At 35.8% G+C, this 21,314-nt stretch overlaps 1 protein-coding gene and 1 pseudogene across 3 annotated transcripts in view; both read right to left on the bottom strand.

The window, feature by feature from the left end:
* The window catches only part of BLTP3B (bridge-like lipid transfer protein family member 3B), a 104,150-nt gene that overhangs the window by 19,116 nt on the left and 63,720 nt on the right, over nt 1–21,314 (bottom strand). For both annotated transcript variants that reach the window (XM_080811986.1, XM_080811987.1), the window contains 7 exons: nt 16,533–16,726; nt 13,402–14,900; nt 13,055–13,230; nt 7,811–7,950; nt 6,971–7,121; nt 3,435–3,688; nt 2,977–3,085 (listed from right to left, as the gene is read on the bottom strand). In XM_080811986.1, coding sequence (XP_080668112.1) covers nt 2,977–3,085; nt 3,435–3,688; nt 6,971–7,121; nt 7,811–7,950; nt 13,055–13,230; nt 13,402–14,900; nt 16,533–16,726 — 2,523 coding nt within the window. The remainder of the gene's footprint in view (nt 1–2,976; nt 3,086–3,434; nt 3,689–6,970; nt 7,122–7,810; nt 7,951–13,054; nt 13,231–13,401; nt 14,901–16,532; nt 16,727–21,314) is intronic.
* Nucleotides 85–1,830, bottom strand: LOC308347985 (T-complex protein 1 subunit zeta-like; annotated as a pseudogene). Its single transcript has 2 exons — nt 1,782–1,830; nt 85–1,663 (listed from the first exon to the last, which is right to left on the bottom strand). The product of its transcript is annotated as a T-complex protein 1 subunit zeta-like (transcript).

The raw sequence follows: 21,314 nt of genomic DNA, 5'->3' as shown, positions 1-21,314 counted from the left end.
AAGCTTGGACAAAATTCCACAGCTATATTCTTAGGATCACTGTGTAGGGTCTTTATGATTCATTGAGACAAGGGGAGCTTCAATTCAACATTTCAGAGAAGACATTTGAGTTCGCATGATCTCATCAGTCAGGAGAATGTTGCTGGCAATCACAGTGCAGAAGCAAAGAAGCTGTCTCTTTACAAAATAGTTACCCCATATGCCTACTTCGGCTGCTACCATTGGCTCACCTGTGTTCAAGTTCACACCCACAAGTCGACCTGATTCTGAACTTTAACATTTCCCGAAGGTCAAAACCAGAGTTCTGAGCAAGAACCTTGGGAATAATGAGCAGTGCATCAGCAAATGCTTGAACTCCCAAGTTGGGCCTTGCTCTTTACACTGGACTTATATTTAATCTGGCTTCTGTTTGTCATTGCTACTTCACTGCACCAGTACCTGGAACTACACAGCCATCATCAATAGCATTTTTTTTTTCATCAATAGCATTTTTAACAGCCCTCAAACCATCTCTTATTGCATCTTTGCTTTGAGTGAGTGTGTGCTTATTTGGCCCTTTGACCAACAGTATGACAGACTGAAGATTGTTATATTTCTCTTCTCCAATGTATACTCATAGACAAGTCCTGCATGTCCCAAACAATCAAGATTTAGGTCATTAAAGAATTTAGAGCTACTCCACCATAAGTGAGACTCAGCCTTTCCATATTCCTCCTTTTAGGTCTACACAGAGCTACTAGGCTTTTTCTGGCAATAGCTTCTAAGGGAAAGGGGTCAATTCCCTTTTGATTAATAACAAAAAATCCTTTATCTGAATCACGCAGACTTCCTTTTCCATTTCTATTATTTTTTTAACTCGATCTTCAATGAAGTTTCTTTCAGCTTTTACAAGTTTCTCTCTTCTGCACGCTTGCAAAAAAATAAAAGCTAGAATTCACTTTTATTTTTTCATATTCTAATGACACATTGCATATGAGGATGTATGCATTTTCTACTTCTTTCGTATCAGGATGCCACACCCCATGGTCCAAAACAAAACCTCTGTTTAAGCTTGTATTAGTCTCAGATTTATGTTCACCTCCATGATCTCAAATACGAAGAGGTCAATAGGTTCATCTTGTTTTTTAAGGCCAAAATGGAGTCCACCTCAGCCTCTGTTAAGACATCAGCAAATTCAGCATGCACTTTAGTATGTAGAGATGTTCTGGCCAGATCTCTAAGGGTTTCCCTGTCCACTTCTTTGCTTACTTTGACTTTTACAAAAACCAAAGTACCTTTTCCTTTACAGCTTCATATTCTTCCATTATTATCCTGGGATGAAGACTTTCAGAAATGTGGAGATCCACCTGTTTCAGTACCCCTCCAATGATCAGGACACTGGAAGTGTAACCATCACCAGTTATGTCATCCTGGGCTGTTACTACTTTGACTATTGAGGAGGCTGCTGGGTGTTGAATCTGCATTTCATAATACAGCACACTGTTTTCTTTAGTAAGCTTAATATCTCCAGCACCAGAAACAAGCATCTTCATGGTGCCATTAGACCCCAAGTTGGTCCTCAGCACATCCTGCAGCCTCTGGGCCACACTGATGTTGACCGCCATGGCCTCCTGGGCTCAGGCCACCTCGGCCATGGGGTTCAGAGTCTTCAGAGCCACCACAGCTAATCAGCACAGGAAGAGGAGAAGAACCAGCAAGCAGAGTGCCCCAAAACATCTCCTTATCTTTTCCAGTTTTGCGTTAGAAGAGTTCTTTATATAGTCTGGACACCAGGCCCTTACCAGATATATGACATAAATATTTCTTCCATCCTGTGGGCTGTCTTTTCATGTTCCTGATAGTATCATTTGAAGCATAAAAGTTTTAAATTCTGATGAAGTCCAATTCATCTACACTTTTCTTTTGTTATTTGTGCTTTTGGTGTGGTATCTGAGAAGGCTTCCTAAGCCAGGGCCATTAAGATTTATTCTTATGGTTTCTTTTAAGAGTTTTATATAGTTTTATCTCTTATCTTAAGATTTCTGATCCACAAAGAGTACATTTTTGTGGATGATATAAGGAAGAGGCCTAGCTTCAATCATATGTGTATCATGTAGTTTTAGCACCATTTGTGGAAAAGGCTATTCTTTTCCACATTGAATTGTCTTGGCACCACTGTCAAAAATCAGTTAATTATAAATATAAGAGTTTATTTCTGGTCTCTTAATTCTATTCCATTCCAAGTCTTTATAAAACTCCTTTTCTACTCAATTAGCTAGAGTATATTTCTTGCTTACAATCATGACTACTGGGGCACCTGGGTGGTTCAGTCGTTAAGTGTCTGCCTTTGGCTCGGATCGTGGTCCTGGGGTCCTGCGATTGAGCCCTGCATGAGGCTCCCTGCTTGGCGGGGAGCCTGCTTCCCTCTCTCACTCCCCCCGCTTGTGTTCCCTCTCTTGCTGTGTCTCTCTGTCAAGTGAATAAATAAAATCTTTAAAACAACAACAACAATAACAAACATGATTACTGCCTGTTTACAATCATCAAATGTTTGAGTATTGTTGGATGTATGTTTAACCCATTTTCTTGAATATGGATTTTTTTTTTTTGATGTGCCATAGTTGACATGCAGTGATTGGGTGGGAGGGAGAGGTTGTGCTGCTGGGGTGAGAGATACCAAATTTTGTCAACAGGATATAACACAATCATTCCCTTCGTGGGGCCTGGCAGCAGCAAAATCTATCCTCCATGTTTATGTAAAAACCTCCCTGAAGTCTGCTATTTGGTAGAAGCACAGGAAAGGGTCCCAAAAAGAAGTGCCTACATTGTTCACCCTATTGCCTCAGGGATCTACTCTAATTTCAGCACTCTTTTGGGAAGATTTCTCCACATATGTATACATTTATAAACAGGAACTATGAGTAAACAATCAGCCTATAAATTATTTAATTTTAAATTTCAGCAGGCATTCAATTACAATGTTTTTCATATATATACCTCTGATATGAAAAGAGCCATCATCATTTCTCTCCACCACAAGATGGTCAATGTGAACGGTTACAGGAGCTGGTTCAAGGGATATTGTACTACTACGAGGACTGTCATCCTATAGAAAGGAGAAACAACATCAGCACATTGTTAGTGAAGTAAATGATAAAATTAATCATTTCCTTAACAAATGTTACTTCAGTCAGTATTTTTAATGAGTTAGAAATTTATCTTTATATGCTTCAGTTGATAGTGAAAATTATCTATTCTATTTCTATGTTTTTCTAATTTCTAAGAAGGATCTCTTCATCATTCCCCCACAAAGACCACAAATGCACAAATGCATTTCAATAAATGCTAGTAGAGTATATACTATAGAGATGACATATTCCTGGACATGAATCAAAGTCCAGGTAAACAAAGTAAACATTTACAACATGAAAACATAAAAATACTTATTAACATACTTTTAAATTAATTTTTGTGTTAGAAACTTGTATCTTCATTGGCATCACTGTTGCAACAGTTTCATCTTCCAAAAAATGTTGAATATTAGTAAGAGAAGATGTAAAAAACTCAGTGCTAAAATTTTCTATATGGCATTGCAGAAATCCATTTTTTTCTGCAAGCAAAGAGTGTATTACAGCACCAGGCCCACTCTCAAATCTCAGAGTAATCTCAGGAGAGGATTTGGAATGAATTATAGATTTATGATCTGAACCTACAGAAAAAGAACACATAAAAATTATAACTTATAGCACTATTCAAAAGTGTCACTCTCAATTATTTGTCATTAAGACATTATTGTCATATTGTACAATGCTGAAGCAATAATATCTTAAAGTTTTAATATTTACCTTTCATGTAAGTAATACTTACAGTACATATACAGTATACCATACACAACCCTAACTTCAATTTTTATAGATGACCTTCCACTGAAGTAATATTGACTTGTCTATATATTCCATTTCTTCGGTACCATGCAAACATATGCCATGATATAAATCTGATATGATGCATACCTAAGAGACTTACAATCCATCTTAGTATATACCTATCTATACATCTATAAGATAATGGACAACTGTAATAAAGAAAAAATGATGGCATTTAGAGTGATTCTTAAGCCATCTCTCAAGAAGTAACAAAAGTCATAAAAAAAAAAAGTAACAAAAGTCTGAGGGTTTGCACTTTTCTCATTAAAATTAGGGCCTTAAATAATTAGAACAGTAAATAGACAAGACCTCATTAAAATGCCTCTACTAGAAGACAATTTTAAAACTGAAATTGTAGCAAAGGATATATATAAATATAGAGCAAATATATATATACACACATATATGTATGAATTTATATTTATGTAAATAAGAATCTGAGGTAGCTTACAGAGATAAACACTGAATTCAAAAACAAATTTTAAAATTTCAATATAGCACCCACAGAATATCTGATTTTATTTTTTATTTTATTTTTTTTAGAATATCTGATTTTAAAAAACAAAAGTTTTCAATGCAACCACTTAAGTGAACTGACCCTCATGGTAAGTATTTTTTCTATTTTATAATACCTAGCTCCAAAAAGAACAGGAGGCAACACGTTTATGGCATAATTATATAAAAAATGAGTAAGCAATGGAAAAGGATAAAAGAGAAATGGATGGATAGCAAGATTAATAACTCTAAACACATTATTTACTTTTCTGTGCCACAGGTGAACCAAAAATGAACTTTCTAGCAGCAAAGAGAAAAATATGACCAGTTCCACAATTCACAGAGCCCCATGAGTTAAAAACAAACTAAATGTTCTGGAAAAGTGAAACTGTTTCAGTTACTGAAGTATCGAATTTATCAGTCTCCATGGTCTTAAGAAGACCCTACTAATTAAATTCATGATGGGGAGATGTTTATTTTTCCTCAGCATGGATGTGGATACTTCAATCTTAGAGAAGTCAAATGTAAGAAATGTAAACATATTTGTGAAGGGGAGGGGATGTAAGAAAGTAAATATACTTATATTAATGCACCAAGGACAGATCTCCACACACAACCCATAATGGAGAGTTGTTTTTATAACTTTATTTCAGGTACAGAATGATGTTTAATCAATGTTAGCACTAGAGATGAACATTCAAAATAAATAAATAATATAGATACAAGACGAGTTCAAATAAAATTCTAAAGAATTTTTTGAACAATTAAGAACTCAAGATTTTTTTAAAAAATAAAAGGTAAAACAGCCACAAATTGATAATGGTTAGTATTCTTTCCTATATCAAGACAAACATGAGTTAATTAATTTGTCTATTTAATAATAAGAGCAATCAGGAACAACTTGGTAAATGTGATTTTGTTCTGGCTTTTATCTACTTATCTACATATCTGTATATAGAGAGAGAGAAAAAGAGAGATACCCACTTACTCTAAGGACCTGAGAGCCAGAAATAATTTCAAACAAAAAGAGTATTTACTTGGAGCAGAGATCTTAGTCAAAACTCATTCCTCTCTTCTACCGTTTATGCCATGAAACTATTATATAAAGGTCTTCCTATTAAAGAACTCCAAAATCCACACATTAGAGAAAAACAAAAACAAACAAAAGCAAAAACAACTTTGCAATTTTAACTGGTCATGTCAGAGTGACAGCAGACATAAACCGCAGATCAATCCTTGTTCATATGGCTTATTGTTTAAAATGTTTAAACTAAACTATTTTTTTCTCCCTTTCCTTTTATCCCATTTCCCTTTGCTTCTTTCTTTTCCTTTTCTTCCTTTTTGTTTTTAGTTTATCTGTAACAGCCAAGTGAAGCAGTTGAGAAAAATAAGGCATTAGCACTGACTATACAACCCACACATACTAGGCATTTCAAAATGGTTTCTTCAGTAAGGAACAACATGAAACAAACTAATAGGACATGGTACTAAGTGACCCATAAAAATAAGCAAAAACAACTGAGCAACTGGACATAATTTTAAGAGTGCACAATTTGAAGAGTGTTTGGATTGGGAATAGAACAGAGTCTAGGTTTTGAAATTTCTTTTGTCCACTATGAAACTTTTCCAGTTATATATTTAGCTTCCTCTATTTTGCATGCTATTGGGATTTATACTTCTAGTACAAAATTCCTGCAATTTTTTAACAGATACATTGTAAACTGCAAGGCCTATACATAGAAAAAAGCCAGGAGACAATTTTTTTCTATGATGCTGGTTTAAAGACAAATGGCACATTTACCTGCAATTCCCAGATGTGAGGTGATAGCATAGTTATTTGATATCATGCAGGACTATGTATTTCAACATGTTATGTATCAGATTTAGCATTCTGTATATATAGCAAAGAAAAATATTACAGCTCAGTGACTTTTTAAAGACTTAAAAAATTGAACATTGTCATTTCAAATGCTTAGGAGAACTATTCTAATAAATCAGTTTCTTTGAATGACTGAAAACCATGAGTGATAACTCCATATAAACTTTGAAAAAGGGATGGTTCTCTGCATACACTGCATGTTTTATTGTTCACATTCCTTTCTGTCCAAGTGAATGTGCTGATCTTGGAACGAAGGATCATAAGAACATGATACATGATTTTTCCAAACACCAAGTATCATGCTAGATTCAGGAAATGTTTGCTTATAAGCAAGATAATGGAATATAAAAACTGACATTTATTCCAGCATAGAACTAAGTTTGACATTCTAGGATTATCTTATTCTTTTCACATAGAAAAGAGCTCAGTTTTCTTAAACCTATTATATCAAAGAATGAGAAGACCAAAAAGGATGACACTTAACCAAACAAAAAGAAGTCAGAGAATACATCTTCAACACATATTTCTAATAACAATCAAAATACTTTATGAAAATAAAGTAATCTAAAAGAAATCTCTTACTTATAAACAAATATAATTTTCCTTGAATTTATTTATACCAAAGATAAAACTGCTAAGGAAACATATATATAAAAAAAAAAAAAAAGTTTAAATCATATTAAAGTCTTACCTACTGGACGATTACACAGGTAATGCCGAAGACTGATATTGCCTAACTGATCTGGTGTCACTTGGTCCACTTGAAGACAGATTTCCATATCTTCCCCTCGGATGTCAATTTCCCCATTAACACCAGTAATTTTAAACACCACAACTGACATCTAATAATGATTGCATAAATAATATTAGCATACCAAGCAATTCAAACAAAATTTAAGAAATGACACAGGAAACTACTATAACCTCTAAAAACAAAACTGTGACCTAATATAACAGAAAATATACTTTTGACCAAGAAAACATGGTTATACATTATAGTGACAAACTTCAGCTTCCTTTCTTCCTATTCAGTCAAAAGAGAATTTTTTAGGTCACAAAGATTAATTATATGACATTTCTGTATGAAATCATTTTCACTGAAGGCTGAACATATTTTCTAAGTCATCTGTAAGAATATTTCACTAGGTGGGAAGGGCTTAAACCAGTAACATACTTCTTTCGTAGAAAGTTCCTCATAAGGACTGACTCCTATCAACCATCAAACTTGTTTTCCAAAATGTATTTAAATGGAACAATAATGAAAGTCAAAAAATAAAAGATGGAAAAAGACAGAACTTCCCTCCTCAGTGCAAGAAAAACACATTTAGAGAAGCGAAATTCAGAGAAAAATAATTCAGTAAGAAGGAAGGAAGCAGTTTCAAGAGTGGAAAGAGCAAAGTGAATTACTACTACTATGGCAATTCACTTTATATATTAATGTCTTAAAATGTGCCCATATTAAATATAAAATAAAGGTAAATCAGCCTTGTGGCTGGCATTTCTCTTCACAAAATCTCTCTGAAATGATTACCAGGTCTTGATTTTCTTGAGCACCCTCTGAATTTGTACTGATGGCATCTGGAGAGGTTTCACCAAAATTCTGTAGATTTGCACTAGCATTTGTACTCTCTGCAAGGCTCTGGTAATTTGTAGTCATGTTCTTCTTAATACCTAAAGTAATAAAGAAATAAACTAACAAATTAAAATCAGTTTTACACATGATCCAATGATGTTACATTTATTTAATCAATATGGGGCATCCCTTCAACTTTCTCAAGCAAAGGCTTAAAAGATAATAGGCGGGGCACCTGGGTGGCTCAGTGGGCTAAGCCTCTGCCTACGGCTCAGGTTCTGTTCCCAGGATCCTGGGATTGAGCCCCTCATCAGGCTCTCTGCCCAGCGGGGAACCTGCTTCTCCCTCTCTCTCTGTCCGTTGGGCTCCTAACTCCTCCCTGCTTGCGTTCACTCACTCTCTGGCAAACAGATAAATAAAACCTTAAAAAAAAAAAAGATGACAGGCAAAGAAAAATTAAACTCTGATTAGCTAGCAAATATTAAGAAATAACGCCCACAATAAAATGTTAGAGGTAACTAAAGCCCTAGACTTAGTATGAAAGAAATCTAAAATGCTGACCACCACTTCCTCATTGCTGGCAGAATGCTAGAGTAGCAGATTCCTAATCAGCCAGCTTTCGCCTCCGTAGGCCATCCTACTTTGAACAGTCCCAGTTTAACCACTTCATTTCCCCTTTCAGTAGCCTACAATAACTTCTAATTATCATCTACATGAAGTTAATGCCACTACTACCAATATGATCATCCTCCATTCTTACCTACCTGCCTTAATTTCTCAGTGTGCTGTATCTCATTATTTTTCAAACTCTGTGGTCAAAGACAATCTTAAAAAAATTCTGTGCCCATCACAGACCAATACTTAAAAAAAAATACCATAAAAATGAATTACTACAAAAAGTGCATTAGAAAAGTGCAAGTCTTAGCGAAATAAGCCAATCAGAGAAAGACAACTATCATATGATCCCCCTGATATGAGGAAGTGGAGATGCAACGTGGGGGGTTTGGGATTAGGAAAAGAATAAATGAAACAAGATGGGATCAGGAGGGAGACAAACCATAAGAGACTCTTAATGTCACAAAACAAACTGAGGGTGGTTGGGGCGGGGGGGTAGGGAGAGGGTGGTAGGGTTATGGACATTGGGGAGGGTATGTGCTGTAAAGTGTGTAAACCTGGCGATTTATAGACCTGTACCCCTGGGGCTAATAATACATTATATGTTTATAAAAAATTTAAAAAATTATTAAAATAAATAAATAAATAAAATTTAAAAAAAAAAAAAGAAAAGTGCAAGTCATGACACAGCCTCAGTTTTTAAATTATTATATAGTTAACCCTTGAACAGTGTGAAGGCTAGGGGTGCTGACCTCCCATGCAGTCAAAAATCCACATATAACTTCTGACTCTCCAAAACTTAATTACTAATAGCCTACTATTGACTGGAATCTTAATTATAAATTTATTATAAATTATAAACAGCCAATTAACCTATTTCACATGTTATATATATTATATACTGTATTCTTACAATTAAAAAAGGTAGAGAAAAGAAACATTATTTAAAAAATCACAAGGAAAATACATTTACAGAACTGTGCTGAATTTATTGAAAAAAAAATCCACATATAAGTGGATCTGCGCAGTTCAAACACATGTTGTTCAAGGGTCAACTGCATGCATGACTACACATTCAGCTTCTAACTCAGTGCCTGGAAACACAGTTGGTGCTCAATAAATCATCTAGTGAAAGAAAACAATGTTTAAAGCCGGGAAAAGGAACGCCTGGTGGCTCAGTTGGTTAAGCGGCTGCCTTCCGCTCAGGTCATGATCCCTGCGTCCTGGGATCGAGTCCTACATTGGGCTCCTTGCTCGGCAGGGAGCCTGCTTCTCCCTCTGCCTCTGCCTGCCACTCTGTCTGCCTGTGCTCGCTCGCTCTCTCTCCCCTTCTCTCTCTGATAAATAAATAAATAATATCTTTAAAAAAAAAAGATTAAAAATAAATAAAGCCAGGGAAAATATATATAAATACAATTCCCATTTCACAGAGGGCTCTTAGAGGGTAAGAAGGCTTCCCTGATGAAACACTATATAAACTAAAGTGAAAAAGAGCATTCTAGGCACAGGTACAAAGACCTTGAGGTAGAAAAAAGTTTTTCACAGTGAAGAAACTGTGAAGAATCAATTTAAAGGAATAAAGTGTACTACAGTACACCTGAAGTGTAACAAACACACAGGTGAACAGCAGAACCAGTTAAGCTGGGGCCACATCACACAGAGCACTGTCAGTAATGTTAAGGTTTTTAAACTTAATGCCTTATAGCAGTGAGAAGTTATCAGAATTAAAATGGGGATGAATGTGATAGTATTTACATTTTTGTTTGTTTGTTTGTCTGAAGTAAGCTCTACACCCAACGTGGGGCGTGAACTCATGACCCTGAGATCCACAGTCACATGGTGTAGACTGCATTAGTCAGGCACCTGATAATTACATTCTTAAGAGTTTGTGCCTATAGGGGCACCTGGGTGGCTCAGTGGGTTAAAGCCTCTGCCTTCGGCTCAGGTCATGATCCCAGCGTCCTGGGATCGAGCCCGCATCGGGCTTTCTGCTCAGCAGGGAGCCTGCTTCCTCCCTTCTCTCTCTGTCTGCCTACTTGTGATCTGTCTGTCAAATAAATAAATAAAATCATTAAAAAAAAAAAAGAGTTTGTGCCTATAGAACAAAGAATGAATTATAAATTGACAAGAACAGAAATGGGAAGATAGTTAGGAGCCTGTGGTAGGAAGGCAGTCCCACTACATGTTTGTTCATAAATATGTATATATATTAAAACGTATACACATGCATATCTACACACATACGTGTTGTGTGTACATATATAAACATACAAATATGTATACAAAAACACATAGAAAACTGTCTGTTAATATATATACAAAAAGTTGATGACAGTTATTTCTAGAGTGGGGAACAGTATCAAGGGCAGAATAAGGGTGGTATTAAAGTGACACTTTCAATTTTTGTTCCAGATATTTCCATAATAACTGATTTCTTTATAATGAGAAAGTATTCACATATTTTTTCATATATTTCTTTTTTTTTTCTTTCAAGATTTTATTCTATTTGACAGAGAGAGAGAGAGAGAGATCACAAGTAGGCAGAGAGGCAGGCAGAGAGAGAGAGGAGGAAGCAGGCTCCCCGCTGAGCGGAGAGCCCGATGCGGGGCTCGATCCCAGGACCCTGGGATCACGTCACGACCTGAGCCGAAGGCAGAGGCTTTAACCCACTGAGCCACCCAGGCGCCCTCATATATTTCTTATAAAATTAAAACAAAAGAACACAAAAAAAACAAGAGTCTTTTCCTAATGTAAATCAATTCCTCTGACATAAAGAAAATCATCAGCGATCAGGGAAATTATTAAAAGCTCATGGCAGAGGGGTACCACAGTAGCTCAGGTGGTTAGATGCCCGACTCTTCATTTTGGCTGGAGTCATGGTCTCTGGGTCATGAGATCGAGCCTGCCTGGAGCCCCACGCTGGGCTGCATGCTGGGGCTAGAGCCTGCTTGGGATTCTCTGTCTCTGCCTCTCCTTTTCCTTTTGCCCCTCCTACTGCTCATGTGCACTCGCTCAATAAATAAATAAATAAAATCTTTTAAAAAGAAGTCATGGTACATTTTCATGTCAATTTAATATAGACTTTAAAAATATTTTCAAAGCGGGACGCCTGGGTGGCTCAGTTGGTTGAGCGGCTGCCTTCGGCTCAGGTCATGATCCCAGCATCCTGGGATTGAGTCCCACATCGGGCTCCTTGCTCAGCGGGGAGCCTGCTTCTCCCTCTGCCTCTGCCTGCCTCTCTGTCTGCCTGTGCTCACTCTCTCTGACAAATAAATAAAATCTTTAAAAAAAAATATTTTCAAAGGGGTTCAAATGGTATTAGAAAATGATGAAAAGTGATAAAAAACAGGCTAAAAAATCATATATATATAGCATGACACCAAACACATACATATATGAATATACACAGAATCACAGAATAAATGATGGTATCTTCAATGCGGGAACTTTGGGTTATTTTATTTTCCAAATTGTAGTTGTCTGTATATATTTTCCAAGTTTTCTACATTGAGTGGTAGTCCCTTTTATTATTTAATTTTTAGAAATAATAAGGGAATCACTGATGCTTTCTGAGAACAGTTAGGGATATTTTCTACAGGAATACTCTTTTTAAAGTATATTTTGATCCTAAAGCAGAAATCTGCTAAGGTAGGATTTTAAACCATAAAGGGGACTGGGGAACTAGGCAACAGAGCCACCTGTGACTCTAGAATAGAGTTCTGTGACCCATGTCAGTACCTCTTCTACACATATGGTAATCATTTCCAAAGTCTGGGGATCTAGTATAACATACTGGTTGGTTAAAAGCTTAGGCTCTTGGGTCCATCTAGCTGATTTCAAAACTGCCCTTATTTCTTCCTGACCGTATACTAATTTCTGTAAGTTTCAGTTTGTGAACCTATGAGTCTTTCCTTACCCTAAGCTGTTTTCAACATCATCAATAACGGGCTTACTATCCTTCATTCACAAAGTAATTTGTATTTACCTATGGTCTCTTCTACTTCAGTATCTAGCAATTAATCTCTAGCTGTGGCTCATCCTTTCATTCCTGTTCACAAAGGCCCCAGTGTCTTAGTGATGGGAATGCATTTAATACTTTCTCAGTCATTCCTAGTGGTCTTTACTGGGGCATTAGTTGCCTCTGAGTAAAATGGGGGAATCATGTTGTTCCATCATTCATAATCGTGACAGAATACTTGTTATGGAGATGAGCAGATTCAGTCCAGAAAAATTCCAGTCACAGGACCAACATAATTGAGAATTCATCAAGCAAATTAAGCCCATCTGACCAAAATTTCACATAAAGGAATCTCTATGACAAGAGGCCAATAGCATTCACATGGTTTGCTTTATGCTCTAAATGACTATATACAAATAACTACTGGATGTGGCCATAAAAAAGAAGCAACAGAACAACCATTAGAAAGTTAGGTATAATCCTCTTTGTAGTATATAGGTATGTATGTGTGTAAATAAAATAAGTTTTGGGGGGGCTATAACTTCTTATTGGATAGAACTAAAAATACTTATACATCACTTCTAAGATTTGTATATTTATTATGAATCCTTAAACTTGTATTGCTTTACCTTTTTCCAAAAATATATGAGTATCACTTCCATCACTTTCCAACAACTGTTCTTCCAATATCATACTGTCAAGTGAAATGGTATCTAATGAAGTCTGTGAGGAGCTTCTCTTCATGTTCTTATAAGAAACACAGAGTGGAGCCATGCTGGGTGGGATACGGTCCTTAGGCTTTCCACTGTTAACAAAATTATTAGAAAAACATCACATAAAACCTATTTTTTAGGTGTTAACTCTAGCAATGCCTTATTTATCATGAGGTTTTCTGTCCAAAAACAAAATGTGCCTCCCACCACACACATATGCATAGAAAACCAAACCCCCCCAAATTCCAATAGTATGCTGTTACCTTAAAGATGACTGAGATGTAAACATTCTAACGGTGGGTGCTTCTTCTTGACTGATTTCTAGGTTCTCACAGAGTGAAGCTGTTTCTGGAAGCAAATCTTCTGCTTTAAAGACTGACTCTATGGTTTCATGTCCTCCACTACTTAAACTGTTTGAAAGTATGTTTTGATTACCATCATTATCAAAAGAGAGCAAATTTGAATCTTCTCTGTGGCTTAAGACACCATTTGAACCTGTGTAAGAAGAATCCTTTCTGTCACTTGTTTCTGATCCAATTTCTCCTGATCCACTTTTACAGATAATTCCACTACTTTCATCTTCACTTATCTTCCCTAAATTTTTATCTGATAAACAATCCGGAAAAGAAATACCTTTTTGCAGATTTGTATCACTAGCTGATTTAAAAAGCAAAGGATCCTTCAAAGGCACATGGCTCAGGTCAACACTCATAGATCTGTTGTCCGACATGTGATTAACAGTTACACTTCTAATTTGATTTACACCACTACTAACTTGTTTCCTTTTTGAAGACAAAAGTTCTCCATTTTCTGTAGGCAAATAGTCAGGAACCGTTGGGCTCACACTTTCAGCAACAGGAGACTTGAGAGTATTTCCTTGATCCACTGGATGTAGCAAAAGAGCCACTTCTGCACTTTTAAGTAAAATTCCAATACAAATGGATGCCTGACTAGCAGGAGTGCCCGTCACAGCTTCTACATCTTTCCTTAAGTTCTCCAAAAGCAGAATAAGGGACTCATGGAGAAAAAGCAAGAGCAGATACTGGTAGTGATTGATCTGCATACTGACATGTCTATGAATGTGAACCAGGACGTGAACATCTGCATCTGACGATGAAGAGGTAAATCTTAAAAATGTATCAGAAGGTTTCTGACTACCATTTGTCAAGGGATCAGATTCTGTACTGTAATACTCTTTCAAGAGCTTTTTCCGCTTTAGTCGGCCAGTCAGATCGCTAGATTCACTTTGTGATGTATTTAGAGATACCTGATTACATGACTGTAGCTCTTTTTGTGACACTGCATACCTTGTTGGTTGGCAAATCCAGATGGAAAGAGGGAAAGAGTCTACAAAATTTATTGGTCGCCCTTTTCCACTCTTTGTCCCTTCATAATCAATCCAAAACTGAGAAAAGTACACAGCCCAAACATCTGTGGCAGCAGAAGTTTTAAGAGTGTGTTTATTCAACTTGGGAGTAATATTTCCTTTATAAACTTCATGCATTTTAGTATCTTGTTCATGGGCATGTCTCTGGAAGATTGGGTGCAAAAGATTAAAATTGTCATCAGATTTGGGGAAGCTGGTATTTGCTTTACTGAAAAAATCACAATCTTTAAAGTCTTGAAACAAAGCTTCTAGATCAGAATGTCGGCAATTTGGACAATGCCTTGTATTTGTGGCAATCATTTCAGAACTCTGAATAGAAACTGCATGTGGTTGATCTTGATGACATTCAGATTTCATTTCAGAAGGAATGACAAACTATAAGAGAAAAAACATTAATCTAACTTACAAATCCATATATATGTCTTGAAGATAAAATAATCACAAACATAATTTAGCTCAGGACTTCTTTTGGGTGTTTCCCCTCAAAATACTACTTTCCTCCAGACATAAAATATTAACTCTCTCCCACCAAGTATTTTTATTAAAGCAAGTAAAAGGGACTTAACTGATTAACCACTAAGAAAAAAAACAACTTAAAAAAACCCATAAATAATGAATAGTGAACATAACACACATGCATATTTGCATACAACATATCACAAAACCAAACAAAATTTTTTGTTGTTAAAACAAAAAAATGAAACTAAATTAAATAAGTATTACTAAAAGCTTACTAAACCCTAAGTATATAAGTGCTAAGTTTGAAAAAAGGAGCTTTTTCTTAGGCTATTTTAAATCCAAGAGATTTGGAGGGTGACTGGATGGGTAAAGAGAATGACTGGATAGATGTCATTAGAATGACTTTTTTTGGGATAAAACTATTAAGAAAATAAACTTAAAAGGATAGGCCAAACTATTTGCTAAAATAATTTTTCAGAAATAATTAACCTCAGTCCTCAAAATATTCACGTCAAAGAGTTCAAAGGGACTGGTTTTAAAACTGTGCAAACTGAGAAAGTGTAAAGATCATTACATAACTGTCTTAGAGTATAACTATAAATGTTAAAAAAATGTGTTTTTTTATATTGAATACAGTAAGATCTTTAAAAAGATCTTTAAAACATTTCTGTGATGTGTGAGTTTTATTCATAACCTCATTTTAAGAAGAAAATTAAAGGTATAGAAATATACCTTTAAGAGAAGAAATTAAAGGTATAGGAATATAGAGTACAAGCAAGACAACTAGAAACTGAAATTTTTCATCCATGTCCAAGTCTTATCCTATTTACTACACTATACTAGCTGTTTTATTAAAAAAAAACTTCCCTCCTGTGGAATTGATATATCCATGGGAATCAGATTATCAACTGCTTGGCTGTAATACAAAGCAACTTTCTATTATCTTTGGATATCAGTAACAGAGTAACTGTGAAAAAATTAAACACAGATTTAACTTACTAGTTTCATTATATTAATTACCACTTTTGAAAGGAAAATTTTATCCAGTCTGATAAAAAGTAGGGGAAAAAAAAATCACTGATTTAAATTTTATTTCTGCTTACCTCCAAATGGATGAGCAGTGACAAAACAAAATAAAAGAAGGTAGAGAAAGAAGGGGGAAAACAGTCTCTTAAAGCTTTTTAAAATGAAAATCAAAATTAAAACTGAAATTTCAAAATCAAAATTAAGATTACAATAAAGTCGATTTATATTTGAGCACCCATCTTAAATCCTGGAAATTCTAAAGCTATTAACTTCTCTGAAAATAGTTTTGTGGGGTGCCTGGGTGGCACAGTCCGTTAAGCATCCAACTCTTCATTTCGATTCAGGTCCTAACCTCAGGGCTGTGAGCTCAAGCCCCACACTGGGCTCTGTACCCAGTGCAAAGTCAGCTTGAGACTCTCTCTGCCACTGCCCTCACCTCTCTCTCAAGTAAATAAATAAATCTTTAACAAAAAAAGAAAAGAAAAATGGTTTTGTTGTTACAGCCACTTGTTTGTATGGTACCTTTAGCATTAAGCCATCAACTCGAATATCAACATGCTCATCAGATTTTGAACTGTCATTCAACTTGTATACAGCCATAAATTGATTAAGACTCTGTTTTAAATCCAACAGAAATTGATTTAACCACAGAATACTTCTTTCATCCACAGTAAACTGTAGTGCATTCAGTTGGCTATAAAGGTTGGCAGATGGAACTGTGGAGAAAAAAAATTTTTTTAAATTTTTACTGAACAGGTGGTCTAAATCTTCCCTGAGAGAAAACATTTTTAACAACATTTGTTCTTTTTAAATTAAGATGATAAGGTTTTTAAATTTTATTAAAAAAACTAAAGTGACAAGTGGATGATAGGAAACATTTTTAGATAGATAAAACAAAATTTTTCTCTGTTTCATTAACTGAAAATATATTACTTAAACTATCTGTATGAATACGAAGTACTGTTTAGATCTCTTTTCCTAATGTTACAGTCACCAAGAAGCAAACTTCAAAAAAACCTTACCCTCTTGATGAAGTATCACATCAAAGTTGTGGTCCTTAATCAGATAGTTCTGTAAGGACTTTTACTACATGCATACAATCCAAACCCTCTAAAATAAGAGAACCAATGACTAATACCTTATGAAAGTGGTAAACAAGGCAGATCTCCTTGAGAGGCCATGTACTTTTATTCTTCACTTAATCCTAACCCTAGAATAGTGCTTGGTGCAAAGTAAAAACTCAAGTAGCTAGTAAATAATAAAATGAATATACTCTTTTTCATAGCCCCCCCAAATATTAGAATGCTCAGGGGTTGGATAAATGTATTAGTGCTAATTTATATTACATAAATATTCACAATTATAGTATACATCACTTCCTGAAATCCTTTTTTTATACCCTAAAAACCATTATTATTTTCAGAGTATCTTTTTATTTTAGAGCATTTCTTATTTATAAAAAATCTTTTATTCTAAACATTCAGACCTACTTAACATTTAGTAAAGCAAACAGCATGCATATCTAGAACTTTTTGACAATAATAATTTAGGAAAATAAACCCACGGTATAGGATATTAGTAAAGAGACAACATTATAATTATGTCCTGAATAGGACATTTTTGGCATTCCATTCATTCATTTATTCATTCATTCCTTCATCTTCTTTCAACAAAGATTTACTGAACACCAAATACATTTTGTGTATGGTGCTAAGCACAAACTAACTAAAAGTCTGTAGGTTTTTATTCAAGACAGACACAGAGGCAGAAACATTGCAATTCAAGTCCAACAGATACAGCCAATTGGAACGTGGAGATGATTGTATTTGAAAATAGAAAGGCAGCGGGATGCTAAGGAGATCACATTGCACTCTAGAAGGTAGGAAGAAGACCTCTCAAGTATAGACTGAAAGATGACATCTACAGAGAGGACTCAAGAGTAAATGTAGTCCCCAAGGCTATAGTAAAAAAGGAAAGAAGAACCCGGGCTCTGCAGATCTGGGACAGAGAAAGAAATCTGGTGTACTAAGCAGTAGAAAAATCCACACGGTATCTAACAGGGGACTAGTGAAATAGGCTATTATACAGTTATTAGAAGTATGTAAAATAAACCCGTAGAAACCTGGAATATGCTCATATCATCAAGGGGAAAGGAAAGGATAAAAATAAAATATATAAAAGAAACACATATATTAAGAACAGGACTAGGAACACGATACTTATTGTTACGGTCTGAACTGTGTCCCCTCAAAATTGATATGCTAATAAAGTTCTAACTCAGCGTATCTCAGAATATGACTATATTTGGAGAAAGAACTTTTAAAGAGGCAATCATAGTAAAAATGAGTTCACATGGGTGGGCCCTAGTCCAGTATGATTAGCATCATTAGGAAACACACTGAGGAAAGACCATGTGAAAAGACAGAAATCTATAAGCCAAGAAGAGGTCTTTGAAGAAATGACCTTGCTGACAGTTGATCTAGAACTTCTAGCCTCAAGAATTATGAGGAAATACATTTCTTTTGTTTAAATCACCCAGCTGGGGTGCCTGGATGGCTCAGTGGTTTAGGCCTCTGCCTTTGACTCAGGTCATGTTCTCAGGGTCCTGGGATCGAGCCCCGCATTGGGCTCTCTGCTCAGCAGGGAGCCTGTTTCCCTTCTTTCTCTGCTTCTCTGCCTGCTTCTGATCTCTCTCTCTCTCTCTCTGTCAAATAAATAATAAAATAAAATCTTAAAAAAAAATAAATCTCCCAACCTATGGTACTTTGTTATGACAGCCCTAACAAATTCATACACTCATGTTTTAGCAGAAGTCATCTCTAAATTGTAGCCTTGGGAGCAATTTTTTATTTTTGGCATTAAAAAAATATATTACATTTACAATATTTAAAAAGTGATATATTTTTATTTTATTTATTTATTTTTAAAGATTTTATTTATTTATTTGCCAGAGAGAGAGAGAGAGAGAGAGAGCGCGAGCACAGGCAGACAGAGTGGCAGAGGGAGAAGCAGGCTCCCCACGGAGCAAGGAGCCTGATGTGGGACTCGATCCCAGGACGCCGGGATCATGACCTGAGCCGAAGGCAGCCGCTTAATCAACTGAGCCACCCAGGCGTCCCTAAAAAGTGATATATTTTTAAAGTTGGGTAGCTTAACAAAGAGATGAAATATCAGGACTGAAAATGGATCTTTGTACATGAGGATTGAACATACTCTTATTTTTGTGTATGTTTGAATCTTTTGAATAATGAACAGTTATATTAATACAGTTAAACATAACCTAGCAAATCCACTCCTAAGAATCTATGGGGCTAGGGTTTAAATTGCTGAGAAAGAACTTTATATTTTTATCAGAAAAAATATATGTATTATAAAATGAGATTATATTCCTTTGGCACATGTTAGCAAAACTGACTGAAATAAATAAGCCTAGATTAGAAATCAGAAATCCTGTAAACTAGTCTTAACTCTGAAGAATTACTAGTTCGGGGATGTACTACTTAAAGAAAACAATTATTTGTGAGACGTGAGGAGGGCTGAAAACCATGGGATTTTCCAGTTATAGACAAATGGTTGTGAATATCCTAGGAAGGCAGTGTAATATAGTTGGGGAATGGGGGTAAGACACACAATGAACTTTGATTTATGACCCATGCTTGAGTTTCAGCTGTGCCATCTTACTGAAGTGCTGAGCAAATGTTGTAACTTCCTTGTTTTAGTCAGGAAGGCAGAAAAGAGAAACAAATGAGAATACACAAAAGACTGCTGAAAAACATGAAGATGGTAAAAATTAGATCCCAAAACTTTGGCACAAACAAGGTCTAATGGTTATACAGTTAAACAAAAAGTATCACATAAACAAAGGCAAATTTTAGTTTGCAGAATTCCTGGAAGATCTGAGACAATAGTGTAGAAATTTGCCATTCAAAGAATATAAACATATCATTATTTTAACTTTAGGACCCCCAAATGGCTTACAAATAAAAATTCACATAACTTAATGTTTCTAACTAAAGACAAGGGCCAAAGGTTATCCAAAGTATATAGCTGTGCCCAAAAAAAAGCAAAAAAATTTCTCTATAGCGAAAAGAATAACTCCATTGTTAATTTTTCAATGAAATATAGAGTTTCGAGTGCCTGGGTGGCTCAGTCAGTTAAGCATCTGTCTTCAGCTCAGATTGTGATCCCAGTAGGATCAAGTCCCCATGCAGCTCCCTGCTCAGTGGGGAGTCTGCTTCTCCCCGGTTGTTTGTGATCTCTCTCTCTCCCTCTTTTCCTTTCTCTCTCAGATAAATACAATCTTGGGGGTGGGGGTGGGCAGAAGAAATACAGAGTTTTATATAACTGAAATATAAATAGGATTTTTACTAAAGGGGAAAAAATGACCTTATTCTGCAAATAACCTAACTTTGCTAAATTCTTTCATTTAACAGCTATTAAGTAAAGAAATGAGTCAAACCTCTGGAATAAATTGAAGTATGACTTCTACATGATTCCCAACATTAAGGATGCTATCACCTCGTGGACTGGGTGGCTCAGTTGATTAAGTGTCTGCGTTCAGCTTAGGTCATGATCTTCTGGTCCTTCAAACCCTGTCTCGCCTCAGGCTCCTTTCTCAGTGGGGAGTTAACTTCTCCTTTCCCTCTGCCCCATCCCCCTGCTCATGAGATCCTTCACGCTCTTTCACTCTCTCAAATAAATAAAATATTGTTTAAAAAGATTTTTTAAAAAAGGATGCTGTAAGCTAGTAAGAGAACAAATATGAATAAACAGAATATGTAAAAAATGCTATACTATACAGGCGCCTAAATGCCTCAGTCTATTAAGCCTCTACCTTCCGCTTAGGTCATGATCTCAGGGTCCTGGGATCAAGCCCCATGTGGGGCTCCCTTTTCAGCAGGGAGGCTGCTGTGCCAGTTGTGTTCTCTCTTTTTCACTCTCTCACCCACTCTAATAAAACCTTTAAAAAAAATGCTATACTACAGTTATATACTAAGTACAAAGACAAGTAAAGAACAACTGACTTTCGTTTCTTTTTTCACGCTTATAAACCTCAAAACCTGGGGCGCCTGGGTGGCTCAGTGGATTAAAGCCACTGCCTTCGGCTCAGGTCATGGTCTCGGGGTCCTGGGATCGAGCCCCGCATCGGGCTCTCTGCTCAGCGGGGAGCCTGCTTCCTCCTCTCTCCCTGCCTGCCTCTCTGACTACTTGTAATCTCTGTCTGTCAAATAAATAAATAAAATCTTAAAAAAAAATAAAAATAAAACTCAAAACCTTAGGAAGAAAAAAACAACTTCCTAAGTA

Source organism: Martes martes, assembly GCF_963455335.1.
Source record: "Martes martes genome assembly, chromosome: 8".
NCBI lineage: Eukaryota > Metazoa > Chordata > Mammalia > Carnivora > Mustelidae > Martes > Martes martes.
Note: the sequence above shows the minus strand (reverse complement) of the source record. Positions and strands in the feature narration are given on the sequence as shown.